This window comes from Pleurodeles waltl, chromosome 4_2 (assembly GCF_031143425.1).
Source record: "Pleurodeles waltl isolate 20211129_DDA chromosome 4_2, aPleWal1.hap1.20221129, whole genome shotgun sequence".
Classification (NCBI taxonomy): Eukaryota; Metazoa; Chordata; class Amphibia; order Caudata; family Salamandridae; genus Pleurodeles; species Pleurodeles waltl.
Genome location: NC_090443.1, coordinates 1,027,520,232 through 1,027,540,574, shown reverse-complemented (window position 1 = coordinate 1,027,540,574; position 20,343 = coordinate 1,027,520,232). Strand labels below are relative to the sequence as shown.

General features: G+C 45.0%; 1 protein-coding gene across 1 annotated transcript in view; it reads left to right on the top strand.

Moving 5' to 3' along the window:
- The first annotated feature begins 211 nt into the window (after positions 1-211).
- AIP (aryl hydrocarbon receptor interacting protein) overlaps positions 212-20,343 on the top strand; it is a 146,586-nt gene continuing 126,454 nt past the window's right edge. The window contains exon 1 of the mRNA XM_069232918.1: positions 212-429. Coding sequence (XP_069089019.1) covers positions 220-429 — 210 coding nt within the window. The 5' untranslated portion in view covers positions 212-219. The remainder of the gene's footprint in view (positions 430-20,343) is intronic.

Genomic DNA, 20,343 nt, shown 5'->3' with positions numbered 1-20,343 from the left:
TGAAAAACACAGCAGGAGCTGGAAACTGACCCCCTAACATGCTCCCTGTTAATACCAGCAGTGATGTGCATTTAAAGTACCTCCATCTCTCATTAGTTATGCGAGGGGGGGGTAGTGTCCTTCTGTGCGCATGCGCTGTGAGGGTCCCTTTAAAAAAAAAAAAAAAAAAAAAATCGCCCTTTCTGCGCGTGCGCTTCTGGGAAGGTCTCTCCTGTACGCATGCCTTGTAGGTCCGAGCTGTCATGTTTAAAGATGGCGGACGTCGAAGCGGTGTCGCCGGTGGCCTGCCAGGGGGAGCACAAGAAGACTGACAAGGGGTGTTGCGGGCAGCACGGTTCGGTGACGGAAGCGGACCGTGAGAAAGGCATGGTGAAGAAAGAGGTGCGGCCTGGAAGAGGCGTCAAATCGGAGTTCAAAGATGGGACTAAGGTGAGTGACGTTATGTCAACCGGAAGTGGCGTCACCGCGCCAGGAAGGAGGCTGGCAATCTCAGTGACGTCAAGAGCGACATAGCGGAAACGTGACGTCAAGAAGACGGCTGCAGAGTATCCTCGCAGGGCTCACACTTCGGCCACCCTGACTGACATACATGCCAGCATTTTAGAACAGTAGTGTTTTAAAAAACTAAACAAAAAAATCAGTGTTTGCGAAAACACAGGGATTGTATATTTTCCAGTTCTCAAAGAAATTTGCTTATATTTCCTTTCTTTCTCGTTTATTCCTTTTGTCAATAACGCCTCCCTTCTTTTCATCCCCTAAATCCATTTGTCAAACCTATTCCTTGAATTTTGTTTCAAGTAACTTTTCATTATTTTCCTTGTCTCCCCCCCTCCCCCGCCTAATAGAACAGTACTCAAATTCCTCTTCTCAGTAGTCTGTCCAACCCCTTGTCAAGAATGCTCATGCATGGTGATATGTTTGCACCAAATTAAAATGTGATTGTTGCAGTTAAGAGGTTTATGGTGGGCATTTAACGTACCCAAGTCAGTGTCACACTGCCCTGTTAATTGACTTCATACACCAATAAAGAGGTAGGGTGGTAAATGTATTATTACTGTCTGATCTAGGCCTATTACTGCTCTATATAGTCCCAGGAAAGAAGTCTTCTAAGGAATTAATATGCTATAGGGTATTTGGTGACAGCAAACTGATGTTGTAAGGTTATGCAGCTGAGGTGGTAAAGAAACGTCAGGGCCTGCAGGATGCGTTGGGTCATTTGCTGGTGCAGTTCACACCATGAATGGTGTTTCTTATACATTTTTGGGTCCTGTCTTTGGGATTTTGTGTTTATTTCAAAGCAGTGTGCAAGCCATCTTCCTGCAGGGAAGATATGGCAATTGCACAATGCTCCTTACCTTTGTGTTTTGTGTAGTGTTCACTCTTGTAGTGCATTTTTCATCTTGAGGGAAACAATGATCATAGCTGGATATGTTTCCATTAAATGCAGTCCCTGTCTTTTACGGGCAGTTTTGCCAGGCTTCAGGGGTTGTTCCAGCACACATAAGTTCCACTCCTCACTTTGAAATGGAGACATTTGGAAAGAAACTTGAATTAGATGATCCCGGGGCCCTAATAGGAATACATTGTATGGCGATGCACAGGCTCAGGACGGATCTACTGTTTTTTTCTTAAAGTGAGCTGTCTGCTGCATAGACCAAGTAGTATAGAGCAGTGGTCGATTACTCATGTTCCTGAGCTGTACTATATTCAGCTTCTAGATTAACTCAGAGATTTTCTAAGTTAATCTATGTGCCAAAAATAGTACAGTTTGTTCAAAATGAACACACAGTCGACTCCGGTGATCGCGCAAGGGCACAAAAGAGATTCATGATATGGCCTCTGATCCATTTGTGTGAGTGGAGGCTTCTACTAGGGGCTTGCTTTTCAGACCATCACAATATAAATCTAAAAATTGCATTATTTGGCTCAGTGTTTTATGAGAGACATTTATCCTGGAGAGATTCGTTGCACAATTATCCTTATTGCTACAGTCCTGAGTAAACTTTCAGAAAGCTAAGCTCTGTCCCACTCTCGGGGAATGAGAATGACATAACGGAGGTGCTTCTTGTTTTAAACTGAGACACTGATCAGAGTTCAGCTGTGAACCTGGTGCATACTATACAGCAGCATACAGTAAATAGTGAGTTGAAGCCATGTGAAGTGATCCATGCTCCCAAAACAGGAGTGGAAGTAGTTCCCAAGAGTCTCAAGAGCGTGTGGATGGCCGTAAAGGCATAATAAGTGGCATGCCATGGCCCAGGTGCATCATAGGGAGAGAGAACATTAATCACAGAAAAAGCTTAACGGTGGAAAATGCTCTTATACTGTTTGACACCAGAGGGTGCCAAAACTGTAAAAGTGAGGCAAAATCTGGTGTTTTCTAGTTTCTATTAAAAACCATAACTGTAATGTATTGGCATCAGTGCTTTAAATGGAAAAATAGAAGTGCAGGTACTCTGTAATAGAGTACCTGCTTGTTTCTGAGAAGTGCTGGTACTCTCCAATTAAAAGTATTACGTTTTTCTTGAGATATGCCGGTACTCTCCCTCTCAAAATAAAAAGTGCCGGTACTCAGTACCGGAGAGTACCGGCCCATTTAAAGCACTGATTGGCATGGCCTGCAAAAGCAGAGTAACAGAAGTGGTTTGTTAGTCTGATGATTATGCGGGGTCCTGGCTTGTCTTTTGAATAATTTATGTTGACGTGCAATTCTGGCTACCCTTTCTTAAAGCACTCTTGCATATCATGTAGGGTATAATTATTGACAATCATGTCACTAGATTGCTAAGTACCTTTAGATTTTTTTAATATTTGTGTTTTACTAGATGAAGGGAGTGGCCAGTATCCTAAATGCATAGTTTATTTGGTGACATGTATTACAACAAAAGGAAAGTCAACCGTGTGGTAAATAATGTTTCCTTTATACCTGCTTGATGCTTATTGCAAAAAATCCCCAGTTTGTAACAGAATATTTACCTTTTCACATGTGTGCTCTTGAAACTAAAGATTTACCTTAATCACAAATACAAAAATCATGCCATAAGTGACATCTTCAACAGGTTCCTCATGTTTTTAACCAGTAGCAGTATGGATGGTATCCTAGCTAACACTTTTAATGAAAAACACTCAACAACCTTCCACAAAAATAAATTGTTTCTAAGGTAAAAATGATTCACTGAAGGTGTCATGCAACACATGTCTGCTATCTAATGTTTGTGTAATCTGAGGGATAATTCTGCTTTGAAGGCAGTGTATTGCGATCCTAGCTTTGTGCTAGAAGGCCTTAGTTAGAAGATATTTATAATGTGAGGATAGGTGTGTTGTCTGCCATTAAGTCTGCTGCTCAACGGCAATTGTTGGATGAGGATGGTGGTGACCTGCTACCACAGTATCATAACGGGTGTCCAGTGAGCACTTTTGGAGTCTGGTAACAATCATGCTTGTTAAGTCATTTTGTACTTTATTATGTGTACATTTATGTCATTTTATGGGGTCTCCCAGTTGACTGGTGAGTGCATGAATAATGACTGCTTAGGATACGTGCTTACTATTGAGGGTTGCGGCACATTGGTGAGACTGCTGGGCCTAAATGTCTGTACCGTTACCTAAATGGATTCGCAGTTTCTTATCGTCTCAGGGCAAGATTGTTTAAACATACTAATGGTCGCAGTTTCAGTTTCTTCTGTACATAATATTTTTTTTTTTATTGGGTGTGATGGTAATCATTATATGAGATTTTGAATGGTAAGTAGGTAATAATTTATTGTACAGATAATACAATCAAATACAAATAATCAAGACAAAAGGAAAAAAGAAAGGAAAAAAAAACAATCTATCAAAAACAAATGCCTTCAAGAACTGAGTTCAAACTAAAAGCACACCATAAATTGTGCATGCAACATATTAAAAACATTATGAAACAATACAGTACAATACCGGCCACCTGACCCAAAGCCCCAATAGACACATAGGCACAGCCCTAAAGTGCATGGTACATAAAATAATAATTTCACTGAACATCATCAAATACCGATAAAATTTCTCGTCCTAACCAATAACTGGCAAAATGGCAAGAGCATGGAAAAATATCAACTAGGCGCGTTCATTGCTCGCAGCGCCATTAAATTTAGATCGTGCAAATTTAATAAATTTGGTCAGTAACACATTTAACATTGGATTGCCTGGGTCCAGAGACTGAATGATTGCTTGTCGGCAAAAGCGGATTCCTAATTCATTCTATTTACTCCGGAGCAAAAGTCTAGGCTCCTTTGATAAGGCTGGACATAGGCAGACCACATGATCAATGGTTTCCTCCGCATCGCTACAGCCTCTGCATATCACACTGTCTCCAGGGGATAGCTGCCATTGAGGCAAATGTTTTAAAAAAAACCCAATCACCCATCCTTGGGGCCAAAAAGGCCTTTTTCAACCAGAACCCATATGAGCAGGAGAAGAAACTGGAGGACATACCTGGTTTAAAAGAGCCAATAACTGCCCAGGCATGCTTCCGATGGGCAAGAAGAGAATAGTCTGAGTGATAAGAGTACAATTGAATAAGCCTTTTAATCTCTTATTTAAACAAGGAATAGGGGGGATTGCTTTCCCAGAGATCGCCGGCATCCAGTCGCCGTTTACAGTCAACCAAAAATTGGGATTAAGTGCACTTCGATTTCAGCTCACTAATTTCTTGCCACAGGACTGCCTCAAGATGGCCAACTGAGGCCTGACGCAGTTTATAACACAACTTTAGGAAAGCACCAGCATCAACTGCCACCAGATCCGGAAGCCCAAACTCCAACGTACCTGCGCCGGTGAAGCCAGGTGCGGAACATGAAAAACTCTTTTATAGATTTTATTAACTAACCTATTTATTAGGCAGGAGCCTTTGCCCAACAGAATTTCTTGACCATAGACCAACGTGGGGGCGATCTTTGCTTTCATGACTTTCATTAAAGGAATGAGGGTCGGCCCCTTTAACACTTTTGCTAATTTGGAAAAGGCCACCTGCAAAGCCACAGCTTTAAGTTCAATTGCCTTCTTGTGATTAACAAAGCTGCCCCTCGAATCAAAATGTACCCCTAAATATTTGTAATACTGGTCGGAAACAAGTTTGCGGTTCTTATAGTACCAGCTAAAGCCCGAGTGTTTCTTCCTCCCAAAGGGAACCACTTTTGTTTTACACAAGTTAACTTCTAATTGGTTAGCGGAAGTATACGTTGCAAGTTGAGTTAGCAACAGTTGAAGGCTGATCTTAGTACAACTGAACATAGCAAGATCGTCGGCATAAAGCAAGTGACTGAGATTTTGAGTTACCTCTTTAGTAATTCCAAATTAAGATGACAGGAAAAACATATTTGATGTTGCTTTTGATTTTAAAAATATGAAAGCATAACAACTGCAAATTAGAGAGGCCACCAATTTTATGACCAAGTGTTCTGCGTTGAGTTATAATTTTGGATTCTATTTCACCTTCCTGAGAAGACCAATATTGCTTCCCTTGCTGGGGCCAGCATGTGGTTTTCAGCAAGATAACCAATGTAGCCAGAAAGAGAGAAATTTGAACACAGTGGAGATACAGCCTGCTCGTTGTGTTTATTTCCCCATTTACCAATTCCGTCAGAGATATAGAAAATTCAGAAAGTACTAGAGGGGATCTCGCAAGCGCCAACCCTCTCGTCCTGTCTAACAACCCACGGGAAGGTAATGGACGCAGGACTGATGGCAAAGGACAATTTCAACAACAGCAGCAACAACTCTCATCAGCCTCTCCAGGCACCACTTACAAACCTGTTAAGTGCGCCCTCCAGCCATTAGTCTAGGACAGTGGGCAACAGAATCCAGCATTGCTGCCTTAAGGGTGTCATGTCATAGACATATAGGTCTGCCAGACTGTCCATTTTGGCGACTCCCTCCTTTCTGTATGTTTCCCCAGTTTACACTCTGACATCAGTGGATCATTGTCTGTCCAAGGGGCTACTGATGCTGCCTGCCAAAGGTGTGAACAAGCTAAGACCCAGGGTGGAGAGAGAGGACTGGGTGGCGCTTTTGGTACTCGCTAGTCCCCAACGAGGACACCAGGCTAAGATTGATTTTGGACCTCCTGTTCTTGAATGTTTTGGTGAAAAAGTTCAAGTTCAAGATGATGACACTTCCTTAGGTCATCATGGCCCTGGGCACTGAGAACTGGATAGTGTCCTGGACACGTATTTTCATTTTCCAGTCGTGGCCATCGCACAGGATGGGTCTGACCCCTACAATTTACCCTCTTACTCTTCGGACTTATTTTGCCCCATCAGGTCTTGAGGATGGTCGTGATTGTGGCACATCTCTGCAGGTCATAATTACACAAATTAGCGTACTTGAGAGATCTCCTGTTTTAAGTGGAGCAGCATCTAGCTGTGGGCCATCCAGATGGCTTTAAAGGCTTTTCTGCCTTCTGTCAAAGGCAAGTCTATCTAGGCCCTGACATATAACACAACCACCTTGTGGTGCACCAGCCAGCAGGATGGGGTAGGGTCTTGTATCCTCTGTCGTTGGCTTTGAGTCACCAGACTTCATCCTTCAGCATTAGGGTTAGCTGACTTTGCAGATGTCATTTTGCTGGTGTCTGTATCCTGAGGTGGTGTAGAGTGTCTTTGCCCCACGGGTCGCACCCTCAATAGATCTAGGTTCTACTTCTGAAGATACTCTGTGTCTAGGCTTCTTTGCTCTGGATGTTTCTATTCTAGGGTCTAAATAAGACTCGTTATGTCTTTAGTAGGATTCTGGCTTCCAGTCTGCATTTCACCCTTCTGCTGATCTCCTGGGCCTTAACAAAGGTCAGGGAAGACTAAGAATAGCTGATTCAAGTGTTCCTTGATTAGGTCAAACCTTTGACCCCCGGCTTCTGCCCACCCCTCCCCCACTTTGACTTCCTCTTTGGAATGATCTGCTGTCCCAGCAGCAAGGTAGGGTGATGCACTCTAACCCACACAATCTACACCTCCATGCATGGAGATAGAGTGGAAGCAGCTAAGGGGTTTTAACCTTTCATCTGAGGTGTTGGATGTAATTTTAGCAGCAAGCCACCCTTCCACCAAAATCTAATTATTTGAACCACTGGTCCAAGTTTGTTGCCAGGTGAGAGGAAACACAGATTGACCCAATACAGGCTAGATAGTCTCATGTTCTGTTCATAATAGTCTCGTGTTCTGTTCATATTGTCTTTTTCCTGGCCAGGTTTTGCTGTGAGCATTATTAAAGGTGATTTATCAACCCTTTCAGCCTGTGTTTACCTGCTCAGGCCTAGTTATTCAAATTGTAGGAAAGTGGGGTATTATGTGGTATGACCTTACCATGTAATATTATCACAATAGTCCAAAGATGAACCTTGAATTCACACTAATAAATCCCTAGCTCAGTCTTGAAAGAGTGGCAAAGAGCAGTCCGGCTTTAGTGGAGGAACATGATAAGCATTTCAGAGCACCCACACGGACAATAAGTAGATGACACGACTCAATAGAAATCCGAAACCAATTTATAAAAATAGAGTGTATTTTTATCTTAATTTGGACACCAAAACAAACAGAATAGCATACATATAACCGGAGTTACAGATTTTAGAAGCAATATTAAATAAGTGCAAAATCTTACATGAAAAATATAACATTGAGATCAATGGGGGAGAAAAACACTATTAACAATTGGCCATTTCGAGGTCAAGATATGTGGAATCCTTGCAGGGGTAAGGTTGCGTGGGTCAGTTCAATTTTACGTAGCCCGTGGAGTCCGAGTGCAGAGTTGGCCTGCCTGACAATGGTGCGGAACAGGAGACTCAGATGGTGCTGATTTTACTGCTTACATGATGCTGCAAGAAACAAAATGCAAAAACATGGCAGAGGCCTAGTTGCTGAGGTCAAATGCCGATTGCATAGTGTTCCCTGTAGTTGTAGCATTGCAAGTGAGTCAGTTACTGGACTGGTGACCAACAAGCCTTGGCAGATCTGAGGTACTGATGTCAGGGGTGTCCCTTAAAACCGAGAGTTAGGGGTGTAAAGGGTAGTAGCCAGTGGCCACCTAGCTCCTGCAGCTTATCCGCCCCTGAGGTAACCACATCCAGAGAGGTGGGTCACTTTTCTACTGAGAACCTCTATTCTGCCACTGCTAAACATGGCAGAAAACTATATTTAGTGTATAGACCGGGATGTTCACCCTGGATGTTTGGTCAGCCTTCTGGGGGAGAGTCAGCCCTGATGCATATCAGAGGCAGTGCAGCCTTTGAAGCTTACCGCCTTGATGTGCCACTTCACTAGCATGCTTGGGAGGAGGGAGGCATGACCTCCTTCCTGCCCAAGCCTTTGTTCCCGACTCTTGGGAGTGATCACACTGCCTGGCAAGATGTCAGAATCTTGTCTTCGCTGCAGAAGGCACTGGAAAGTGTGTGCTGGTCAGTCAGGGCACAGTAAAGCTGGGGCAGACAGGTGGGCAACCTGGGTGCATGCCAAGTCACCTTGGGCACAAGATTTTGTGTCAGGAGTGAGAAAACATGTTGTTTGATACCAAACATGACATTTTAGTGCAATCATAACGGAGCTGCCAATCTAGAGGGCGCCTGGTTGGCAGCTCATGATCCTGTGGACCGCTGACACACACTTATAGTAGTTTCCAATATGTAACTCCACTATAGGGACATATAGGCTTGAACTTATATTTCCACACCTTTTAATGTGATGCACCCTGCCTCCTGTGCTGAGGAGGCCTACTGTAGGTGTGCCTGACATATATTATAGACAGTGCCTTTGAATGTGATATATGTGCTTGTAATCCTCTTCATAGTTGCGCTACTTTTTTCCCCCAAAAGTTTTTTTATTGAATTTTTTTAGTGAGTACAAGAAGGAACAATCTTTCCATATGTATTATAACATAACAAAATGTTAACTTATGGCCAGAAACATCAATACGATGACAACCACATAATCATCAAAAACAACTACGGGAACCAAATTTTGGTACGTATATCTAACGTCCAGTTATAAAAATCATCCTATAAAATTAGGTAAGTGTGGCAATGTGGGTGTATATATGCTGCTGATAATATCTAGCTTGTGTTCAAGACTTTAGTAAGTGGTTTTACACAAACGGTTGTAGGTGGGGAGAGAAGAAAAGAGACATACACTCTGAACTTGGTGCATGAGATATAAGAAAAACGTGTGATAGCATAAGGAAAAACAGAGAACGGTAATCAGAAGAGGCACAAAGAAGAGGAAAGAGAGCCAAGTAGTTCGTACTTTGGACCGCAAACAGGTTCACATGTAGTCCTTGTAAATGAAGATGTGTGCATAGGAAGGCAAATGGTCTGTTACTCCAGGTTAATTATAGATGTGTCTAAGGTTCCTCAGAAGCACATAGATTGGACCGGATTACTAGTGTGACGTGACTAGGCAGAGTCTGTGCACTGAGAAATGTGACCCAAGGCCGCCAAGTGCAATTAGAAAAGGGTTTTCAGCCTTTTTAATCAAGGAGAATAACTTTAAAAGCTATAGCGGTCAACAAATCGAAGAGAGTGAAGTCACTTGCCTGTAAACTTAGGGAAATTCCCAGTGATGTACGGGCCAAGTGCGTGAGTTGGAAAATCCAGCGATACAGGAGTGTTAAATATTTTACCTAGTTTGGTTACTGTATCAGTCCAGTAGGGAAAAAGAAAAGGACATGCAAAAAACATATGTTCTCTGTTGTCACACGATGTTCCACAGGACCAGCATAAATCAGTATCTTTCAGTTTCAGTTCAAAGAGTTTACTAGGGACCCAATGCAGTGAATGTGCAAGAAATAATTTATTTTATAGTAGTGAGGGAACGAGTTTACCTTGAAACAGGGAGGAATCCAACTTCTCAAGCTCTTCCACTAGAGTGTGATTCCTTTGTCATGAAATTATTTGGACTATTTAGTGCAGAGGCTAAATGTAGGCATGGAACAGCCCTCGTATTAATTTATACATCTTAGAAGCTACATGTCCACTTGATTGAACATGTCTGAGGGGAGAGAACAAGGGAGTAGAGTGCAAGGTGCCCAGTTTAGAGATTTTAGCCTTGAGCTTTAGAAAATCATAAAAGTCCAATATGGTTAGTGCATATCATCCTTGTACAGTCGCAAATAATAAGGGCTCCTTATCTTCATATAAGTCTGAGATGAAGGCAATTCCTTTTTTTGCCCATTCTAAGCTTGAAACCGAAGAACTGGTTGTCAGGAGCTACTTATTGTGCCAGAGTAAAATGGAGAAAGATTTATAATATTAGAGGCTAGGAGTATGTCAAATAATAGTAAGGCTTTAATAGTGTCTTTTAGAATGCCGTGAGAATGGGCAAAAACATGAATGGGCATCCTCAAAGTCACTGATAGCTAATATATTGTTCAATCTTAAGTGACAACGGGAAATAGATCAGATTCAGATTCAGACAACTTACGCCCTGAGCTGCTGAAACGCCATCTGGTAGTTGAACCAATAAGGAAGATTACAGCCACCTATACATATGGGAGGCCCGCGTTTTTTGAAGCTCGTTCTGGGCTTGTTATCACCCCAAAGGAACTTGGAACACATTTTAATTGTGGAGAAGAAAGAAGGAGGGAGCCAAACTGGAGATGTGCTAGAAAGGAATTCCATCAAGTGCTTCACCATCGTCTTTAAAGTTTCCAACCTGCCCCACCATGATATAAGTTTGGGAGACCAGGCCGAGAGGAGATCCTTAACCCCTTCGCTGCCAGGCCTTTTCCCCCTCCTGTGCCGGGCCTTTTTTTGCCTATTTGGGGCAGTTCGCGCTTAGGCCCTCATAACTTTTTGTCCACATAAGCTAACCAAGCCAAATTTGCGTCCTTTTTTTCCAACATCCTAGGGATTCTAGAGGTACACAGACTTTGTGGGTTCCCTTGAAGGAGGCCAAGAAATTGGCCAAAATACAGTGAAAATTTCGTTTTTATCAAAAAAATTGGAAAAAGTGGCTGCAGAAGAAGGCTTGTGGTTTTTCCCCTGAAAATGGCATCAACAAAGGGTTTGCGGTGCTAAACTCAGCAGCTTCCCAGCTTTCAGGAACAGGCAGACTTGAATCAGAAAACCCAATTTTTCAACACAAATTTGGCATTTTACTGGGGCATACCCCATTTGTGCAATTTTTTGTGCTTTCGGCCTCCTTCCAGTCAGTGACAGGAATGGTCATGAAACCAATGCTGGATCCCAGAAACCTAAAGATTTCTGAAAAGTAGACAAAATTCTGAATTCAGCAAGGGGTCATTTGTGTAGATCCTACAAGGGTTTCCTACAGAAAATAACATCTGAAAAAGAAAAATATTGAAATTGAGGTGAAAAAACCATCAATTTTTCTCTACGTTTTACTCTGTAACTTTTCCCTGCAATGTCAGATTATCGAAAGCAATATACCGTTACGTCTGCTGGACTCCTCTGGTTGCGGGGATATATAGGGTTTGTAGGTTCATCAAGAACCCGAGGAACCCAGAGCCAATAAATGAGCTGCACCCTGCAGAGCGTTTTCATTCTATACCGGGTATACAGCAATTCATTTGCTGAAATATAAGGAGTAAAAAATTGCTATCAAGAAAACCTTTGCATTTCCAAAAAGGGCACAAGATAAGGTGTTGAGGAGCAGTGGTTATTTGCACATCTCTGAATTCCGGGGTGACCATAGTAGCACGTGAATTACAGGGAATTTCTCAAATAGATGTCTTTTTTACACACACTCCTATATTTGGAAGGAAAAAATGTAGAGAAAGACAAGGGGCAATAGTACTTGTTTTGCTAATCTATGTTCCCCCAAGTCTCCCGATAAAAATGGTACCTCACTTGTGTGGGTAGGCCTAGCACCCGCGACAGGATATGCCCCAAAACACAACGTGGACACATCACAGAAAACAGAGCTGTTTTTAGCAAAGTGACTACCTGTAGATTTTGGCCTCTAGCTCAGCCGCCACCTAGGGAAACCTACCAAACCTGTGCATTTCTGAAAACTAGAGACCTAGGGGAATCCAAGGAGGGGTGACTTGTGTGGCTCGGACCAGGTTCTGTTACCCAGAATCCTTTGCAAACCTCAAAATTTGGCTAAAAAAACACATGTTCCTCACATTTCTGTGGCAGAAAGTTCTGGAATCTGAGAGGAGACACAAATTTCCTTCCACCCAGCGTTCCCCTACGTCTCCCGATAAAAATGATACCTCACTTGTGTGGGTAGGCCTAGCGCCCGCGACAGGATATGCCCCAAAACACAACGTGGACACATCACAGAAAACAGAGCTGTTTTTAGCAAAGTGACTACCTGTAGATTTTGGCCTCTAGCTCAGCCGCCACCTAGGGAAACCTACCAAACCTGTGCATTTCTGAAAACTAGAGACCTAGGGGAATCCAAGGAGGGGTGACCTGTGTGGCTCGGACCAGGTTCTGTTACCCAGAATCCTTTGCAAACCTCAAAATTTGGCTAAAAAAACAAATGTTCCTCACATTTCTGTGGCAGAAAGTTCTGGAATCTGAGAGGAGCCACAAATTTCCTTCCACCCAGCGTTCCCCCACGTCTCCCGATAAAAATGATACCTCACTTGTGTGGGTAGGCCTAGCGCCTGCGACAGGATATGCCCCAAAACACAACGTGGACATATCACAGAAAACAGAGCTGTTTTTAGCAAAGTGACTACCTGTAGATTTTGGCCTCTAGCTCAGCCGCTACCTAGGGAAACCTACCAAACCTGTGCATTTCTGAAAACTAGAGACCTAGGGGAATCCAAGGAGGGGTGACTTGCGGGGCTCGGACCAGGTTCTGTTACCCAGAATCCTTTGCAAACCTCAAAATTTGGCTAAAAAAACACATGTTCCTCACATTTCTGTGGCAGAAAGTTCTGGAATCTGAGAGGAGCCACAAATTTCCTTCCACCCAGCGTTCCCCCACGTCTCCCGATAAAAATGATACCTCACTTGTGTGGGTAGGCCTAGCGCCCGCGACAGGATATGCCCCAAAACACAACGTGGACATATCACAGAAAACAGAGCTGTTTTTAGCAAAGTGACTACCTGTAGATTTTGGCCTCTAGCTCAGCTGCCACCTAGGGAAACCTACCAAACCTGTGCATTTCTGAAAACTAGAGACCTAGGGGAATCCAAGGAGGGGTGACTTGCGGGGCTCGGACCAGGTTCTGTTACCCAGAATCCTTTGCAAACCTCAAAATTTGGCTAAAAAAACACATGTTCCTCACATTTCTGTGGCAGAAAGTTCTGGAATCTGAGAGGAGCCACAAATTTCCTTCCACCCAGCGTTCCCCCACGTCTCCCGATAAAAATGATACCTCACTTGTGTGGGTAGGCCTAGCGCCCGCGACAGGATATGCCCCAAAACACAACGTGGACATATCACAGAAAACAGAGCTGTTTTTAGCAAAGTGACTACCTGTAGATTTTGGCCTCTAGCTCAGCCGCCACCTAGGGAAACCTACCAAACCTGTGCATTTCTGAAAACTAGAGACCTAGGGGAATCCAAGGAGGGGTGACTTGTGTGGCTCGGACCAGGTTCTGTTACCCAGAATCCTTTGCAAACCTCAAAATTTGGCTAAAAAAACACATGTTCCTCACATTTCTGTGGCAGAAAGTTCTGGAATCTGAGAGGAGCCACAAATTTCCTACCACCCAGCGTTCCCCCACGTCTCCCGATAAAAATGATACCTCACTTGTGTGGGTAGGCCTAGCGCCCGCGACAGGATATGCCCCAAAACACAACGTGGACATATCACAGAAAACAGAGCTGTTTTTAGCAAAGTGACTACCTGTAGATTTTGGCCTCTAGCTCAGCCGCTACCTAGGGAAACCTATCAAACCTGTGCATTTCTGAAAACTAGAGACCTAGGGGAATCCAAGGAGGGGTGACTTGCGGGGCTCGGACCAGGTTCTGTTACCCAGAATCCTTTGCAAACCTCAAAATTTGGCTAAAAAAACACATGTTCCTCACATTTCTGTGGCAGAAAGTTCTGGAATCTGAGAGGAGCCACAAATTTCCTTCCACCCAGCGTTCCCCCACGTCTCCCGATAAAAATGATACCTCACTTGTGTGGGTAGGCCTAGCGCCCGCGACAGGATATGCCCCAAAACACAACGTGGACATATCACAGAAAACAGAGCTGTTTTTAGCAAAGTGACTACCTGTAGATTTTGGCCTCTAGCTCAGCCGCCACCTAGGGAAACCTACCAAACCTGTGCATTTCTGAAAACTAGAGACCTAGGGGAATCCAAGGAGGGGTGACTTGCGGGGCTCGGACCAGGTTCTGTTACCCAGAATCCTTTGCAAACCTCAAAATTTGGCTAAAAAAACACATGTTCCTCACATTTCTGTGGCAGAAAGTTCTGGAATCTGAGAGGAGACACAAATTTCCTTCCACCCAGCGTTCCCCCACGTCTCCCGATAAAAATGATACCTCACTTGTGTGGGTAGGCCTAGCGCCCGCGACAGGATATGCCCCAAAACACAACGTGGACATATCACAGAAAACAGAGCTGTTTTTAGCAAAGTGACTACCTGTAGATTTTGGCCTCTAGCTCAGCCGCCACCTAGGGAAACCTACCAAACCTGTGCATTTCTGAAAACTAGAGACCTAGGGGAATCCAAGGAGGGGTGACTTGTGTGGCTCGGACCAGGTTCTGTTACCCAGAATCCTTTGCAAACCTCAAAATTTGGCTAAAAAAACACATGTTCCTCACATTTCTGTGGCAGAAAGTTCTGGAATCTGAGAGGAGCCACAAATTTCCTTCCACCCAGCGTTCCCCCACGTCTCCCGATAAAAATGATACCTCACTTGTGTGGGTAGGCCTAGCGCCCGCGACAGGATATGCCCCAAAACACAACGTGGACACATCACAGAAAACAGAGCTGTTTTTAGCAAAGTGACTACCTGGAGATTTTGGCCTCTAGCTCAGCCGCCACCTAGGGAAACCTACCAAACCTGTACATTTCTGAAAACTAGAGACCTAGGGGAATCCAAGGAGGGGTGACTTGTGTGGCTCGGACCAGGTTCTGTTACCCAGAATCCTTTGCAAACCTCAAAATTTGGCTAAAAAAACACATGTCCCTCACATTTCTGTGGCAGAAAGTTCTGGAATCTGAGAGGAGCTACAAATTTCCTTCCACCCAGCGTTCCCCCAAGTCTCCCGATAAAAATGATACCTCACTTGCGTGCGTAGGCCTAGCGCCGGCGACAGGAAACACCCCAAAGCGCAACGTGGACACATCCTAAATTTTGGAAAAAAACAGAGGTGTTTTTTGCGAAGTGCCTACCTGTAGATTTTGGCCTCTAGCTCAGCCGGCACCTAGGGAAACCTACCAAACCTGTGCATTTCTGAAAACTAGAGACCTAGGGGAATCCAAGGAGGGGTGACTTGCGGGGCTCGGACCAGGTTCTGTTACCCAGAATCCTTTGCAAACCTCAAAATTTGGCTAAAAAAACACATGTCCCTCACATTTCTGTGGCAGAAAGTTCTGGAATCTGAGAGGAGCTACAAATTTCCTTCCACCCAGCGTACCCCCAAGTCTCCCGATAAAAATGATACCTCACTTGCGTGGGTAGGCCTAGCGCCGGCGTCAGGGAACACCCCAAAGCGCAACGTGGACACATCCTAAATTTTGGAAAAAAAACAGAGGTGTTTTTTTTGCGAAGTGCCTACCTGTAGATTTTGGCCTCTAGCTCAGGCGCTACCTAGGGAAACCTACCAAACCTGTGCATTTCTGAAAATTAGAGACCTAGGGGAATCCAAGGAGGGGTGACTTGCGGGGCTCGGACCAGGTTCTGTTACCCAGAATCCTTTGCAAACCTCAAAATTTGGCTAAAAAAACACATGTTCCTCACATTTCTGTGGCAGAAAGTTCTGGAATCTGAGAGGAGCCACAAATTTCCTTCCACCCAGCGTTCCCCCACGTCTCCCGATAAAAATGATACCTCACTTGTGTGGGTAGGCCTAGCTCCCGCGACAGGATATGCCCCAAAACACAACGTGGACATATCACAGAAAACAGAGCTGTTTTTAGCAAAGTGACTACCTGTAGATTTTGGCCTCTAGCTCAGCCGCCACCTAGGGAAACCTACCAAACCTGTGCATTTCTGAAAACTAGAGACCTAGGGGAATCCAAGGAGGGGTGACTTGTGTGGCTCGGACCAGGTTCTGTTACCCAGAATCCTTTGCAAACCTCAAAATTTGGCTAAAAAAACACATGTTCCTCACATTTCTGTGGCAGAAAGTTCTGGAATCTGAGAGGAGCCACAAATTTCCTTCCACCCAGCGTTCCCCCACGTCTCCCGATAAAAATGATACCTCACTTGTGTGGGTAGGCCTAGCGCCCGCAACAGGATATGCCCCAAAACACAACGTGGACACATCACAGAAAACAGAGCTGTTTTTAGCAAAGTGACTACCTGTAGATTTTGGCCTCTAGCTCAGCCGCCACCTAGGGAAACCTACCAAACCTGTGCATTTCTGAAAACTAGAGACCTAGGGGAATCCAAGGAGGGGTGACTTGCGGGGCTCGGACCAGGTTCTGTTACCCAGAATCCTTTGCAAACCTCAAAATTTGGCTAAAAAAACACATGTCCCTCACATTTCTGTGGCAGAAAGTTCTGGAATCTGAGAGGAGCTACAAATTTCCTTCCACCCAGCGTTCCCCCAAGTCTCCCGATAAAAATGATACCTCACTTGCGTGGGTAGGCCTAGTGCCGGCGACAGGGAACACCCCAAAGCGCAACGTGGACACATCCTAAATTTTGGAAAAAAACAGAGGTGTTTTTTGCGAAGTGCCTACCTGTAGATTTTGGCCTCTAGCTCAGCCGGCACCTAGGGAAACCTACCAAACCTGTGCATTTCTGAAAACTAGAGACCTAGGGGAATCCAAGGAGGGGTGACTTGTGTGGCTCGGACCAGGTTCTGTTACCCAGAATCCTTTGCAAACCTCAAAATTTGGCTAAAAAAACACATGTTCCTCACATTTCTGTGGCAGAAAGTTCTGGAATCTGAGAGGAGCCACAAATTTCCTTCCACCCAGCGTTCCCCCACGTCTCCCGATAAAAATGATACCTCACTTGTGTGGGTAGGCCTAGCGCCCGCGACAGGATATGCCCCAAAACACAACGTGGACACATCACAGAAAACAGAGCTGTTTTTAGCAAAGTGACTACCTGGAGATTTTGGCCTCTAGCTCAGCCGCCACCTAGGGAAACCTACCAAACCTGTACATTTCTGACAACTAGAGACCTAGGGGAATCCAAGGAGGGGTGACTTGCGGGGCTCGGACCAGGTTCTGTTACCCAGAATCCTTTGCAAACCTCAAAATTTGGCTAAAAAAACACATGTCCCTCACATTTCTGTGGCAGAAAGTTCTGGAATCTGAGAGGAGCTACAAATTTCCTTCCACCCAGCGTTCCCCCAAGTCTCCCGATAAAAATGATACCTCACTTGCGTGTGTAGGCCTAGCGCCGGCGACAGGAAACACCCCAAAGCGCAACGTGGACACATCCTAAATTTTGGAAAAAAACAGAGGTGTTTTTTGCGAAGTGCCTACCTGTAGATTTTGGCCTCTAGCTCAGCCGGCACCTAGGGAAACCTACCAAACCTGTGCATTTCTGAAAACTAGAGACCTAGGGGAATCCAAGGAGGGGTGACTTGCGGGGCTCGGACCAGGTTCTGTTACCCAGAATCCTTTGCAAACCTCAAAATTTGGCAAAAAAAACACATGTCCCTCACATTTCTGTGGCAGAAAGTTCTGGAATCTGAGAGGAGCTACAAATTTCCTTCCACCCAGCGTTCCCCCAAGTCTCCCGATAAAAATGATACCTCACTTGCGTGGGTAGGCCTAGCGCCGGCGACAGGGAACACCCCAAAGCGCAACGTGGACACATCCTAAATTTTGGAAAAAAACAGAGGTGTTTTTTGCGAAGTGCCTACCTGTAGATTTTGGCCTCTAGCTCAGCCGCTACCTAGGGAAACCTACCAAACCTGTGCATTTCTGAAAACTAGAGACCTAGGGGAATCCAAGGAGGGGTGACTTGCGGGGCTCGGACCAGGTTCTGTTACCCAGAATCCTTTGCAAACCTCAAAATTTGGCTAAAAAAACACATGTTCCTCACATTTCTGTGGCAGAAAGTTCTGGAATCTGAGAGGAGCCACAAATTTCCTTCCACCCAGCGTTCCCCCACGTCTCCCGATAAAAATGATACCTCACTTGTGTGGGTAGGCCTAGCGCCCGCGACAGGATATGCCCCAAAACACAACGTGGACATATCACAGAAAACAGAGCTGTTTTTAGCAAAGTGACTACCTGTAGATTTTGGCCTCTAGCTCAGCCGGCACCTAGGGAAACCTACCAAACCTGTGCATTTCTGAAAACTAGAGACCTAGGGGAATCCAAGGAGGGGTGACTTGTGTGGCTCGGACCAGGTTCTGTTACCCAGAATCCTTTGCAAACCTCAAAATTTGGCTAAAAAAACACATGTTCCTCACATTTCTGTGGCAGAAAGTTCTGGAATCTGAGAGGAGCCACAAATTTCCTTCCACCCAGCGTTCCCCCACGTCTCCCGATAAAAATGATACCTCACTTGTGTGGGTAGGCCTAGCGCCCGCGACAGGATATGCCCCAAAACACAACGTGGACACATCACAGAAAACAGAGCTGTTTTTAGCAAAGTGACTACCTGGAGATTTTGGCCTCTAGCTCAGCCGCCACCTAGGGAAACCTACCAAACCTGTACATTTCTGAAAACTAGAGACCTAGGGGAATCCAAGGAGGGGTGACTTGTGTGGCTCGGACCAGGTTCTGTTACCCAGAATCCTTTGCAAACCTCAAAATTTGGCTAAAAAAACACATGTCCCTCACATTTCTGTGGCAGAAAGTTCTGGAATCTGAGAGGAGCTACAAATTTCCTTCCACCCAGCGTTCCCCCAAGTCTCCCGATAAAAATGATACCTCACTTGCGTGCGTAGGCCTAGCGCCGGCGACAGGAAACACCCCAAAGCGCAACGTGGACACATCCTAAATTTTGGAAAAAAACAGAGGTGTTTTTTGCGAAGTGCCTACCTGTAGATTTTGGCCTCTAGCTCAGCCGGCACCTAGGGAAACCTACCAAACCTGTGCATTTCTGAAAACTAGAGACCTAGGGGAATCCAAGGAGGGGTGACTTGCGGGGCTCGGACCAGGTTCTGTTACCCAGAATCCTTTGCAAACCTCAAAATTTGGCTAAAAAAACACATGTCCCTCACATTTCTGTGGCAGAAAGTTCTGGAATCTGAGAGGAGCTACAAATTTCCTTCCACCCAGCGTACCCCCAAGTCTCCCGATAAAAATGATACCTCACTTGCGTGGGTAGGCCTAGCGCCGGCGACAGGGAACACCCCAAAGCGCAACGTGGACACATCCTAAATTTTGGAAAAAAAACAGAGGTGTTTTTTGCGAAGTGCCTACCTGTAGATTTTGGCCTCTAGCTCAGGCGCTACCTAGGGAAACCTACCAAACCTGTGCATTTCTGAAAATTAGAGACCTAGGGGAATCCAAGGAGGGGTGACTTGCGGGGCTCGGACCAGGTTCTGTTACCCAGAATCCTTTGCAAACCTCAAAATTTGGCTAAAAAAACACATGTTCCTCACATTTCTGTGGCAGAAAGTTCTGGAATCTGAGAGGAGCCACAAATTTCCTTCCACCCAGCGTTCCCCCACGTCTCCCGATAAAAATGATACCTCACTTGTGTGGGTAGGCCTAGCGCCCGCGACAGGATATGCCCCAAAACACAACGTGGACATATCACAGAAAACAGAGGTGTTTTTTGCGAAGTGCCTACCTGTAGATTTTGGCCTCTAGCTCAGCCGGCACCTAGGGAAACCTACCAAACCTGTGCATTTCTGAAAACTAGAGACCTAGGGGAATCCAAGGAGGGGTGACTTGTGTGGCTCGGACCAGGTTCTGTTACCCAGAATCCTTTGCAAACCTCAAAATTTGGCTAAAAAAACACATGTTCCTCACATTTCTGTGGCAGAAAGTTCTGGAATCTGAGAGGAGCCACAAATTTCCTTCCACCCAGCGTTCCCCCACGTCTCCCGATAAAAATGATACCTCACTTGTGTGGGTAGGCCTAGCGCCCGCAACAGGATATGCCCCAAAACACAACGTGGACACATCACAGAAAACAGAGCTGTTTTTAGCAAAGTGACTACCTGGAGATTTTGGCCTCTAGCTCAGCCGCCACCTAGGGAAACCTACCAAACCTGTGCATTCCTGAAAACTAGAGACCTAGGGGAATCCAAGGAGGGGTGACTTGCGGGGCTCGGACCAGGTTCTGTTACCCAGAATC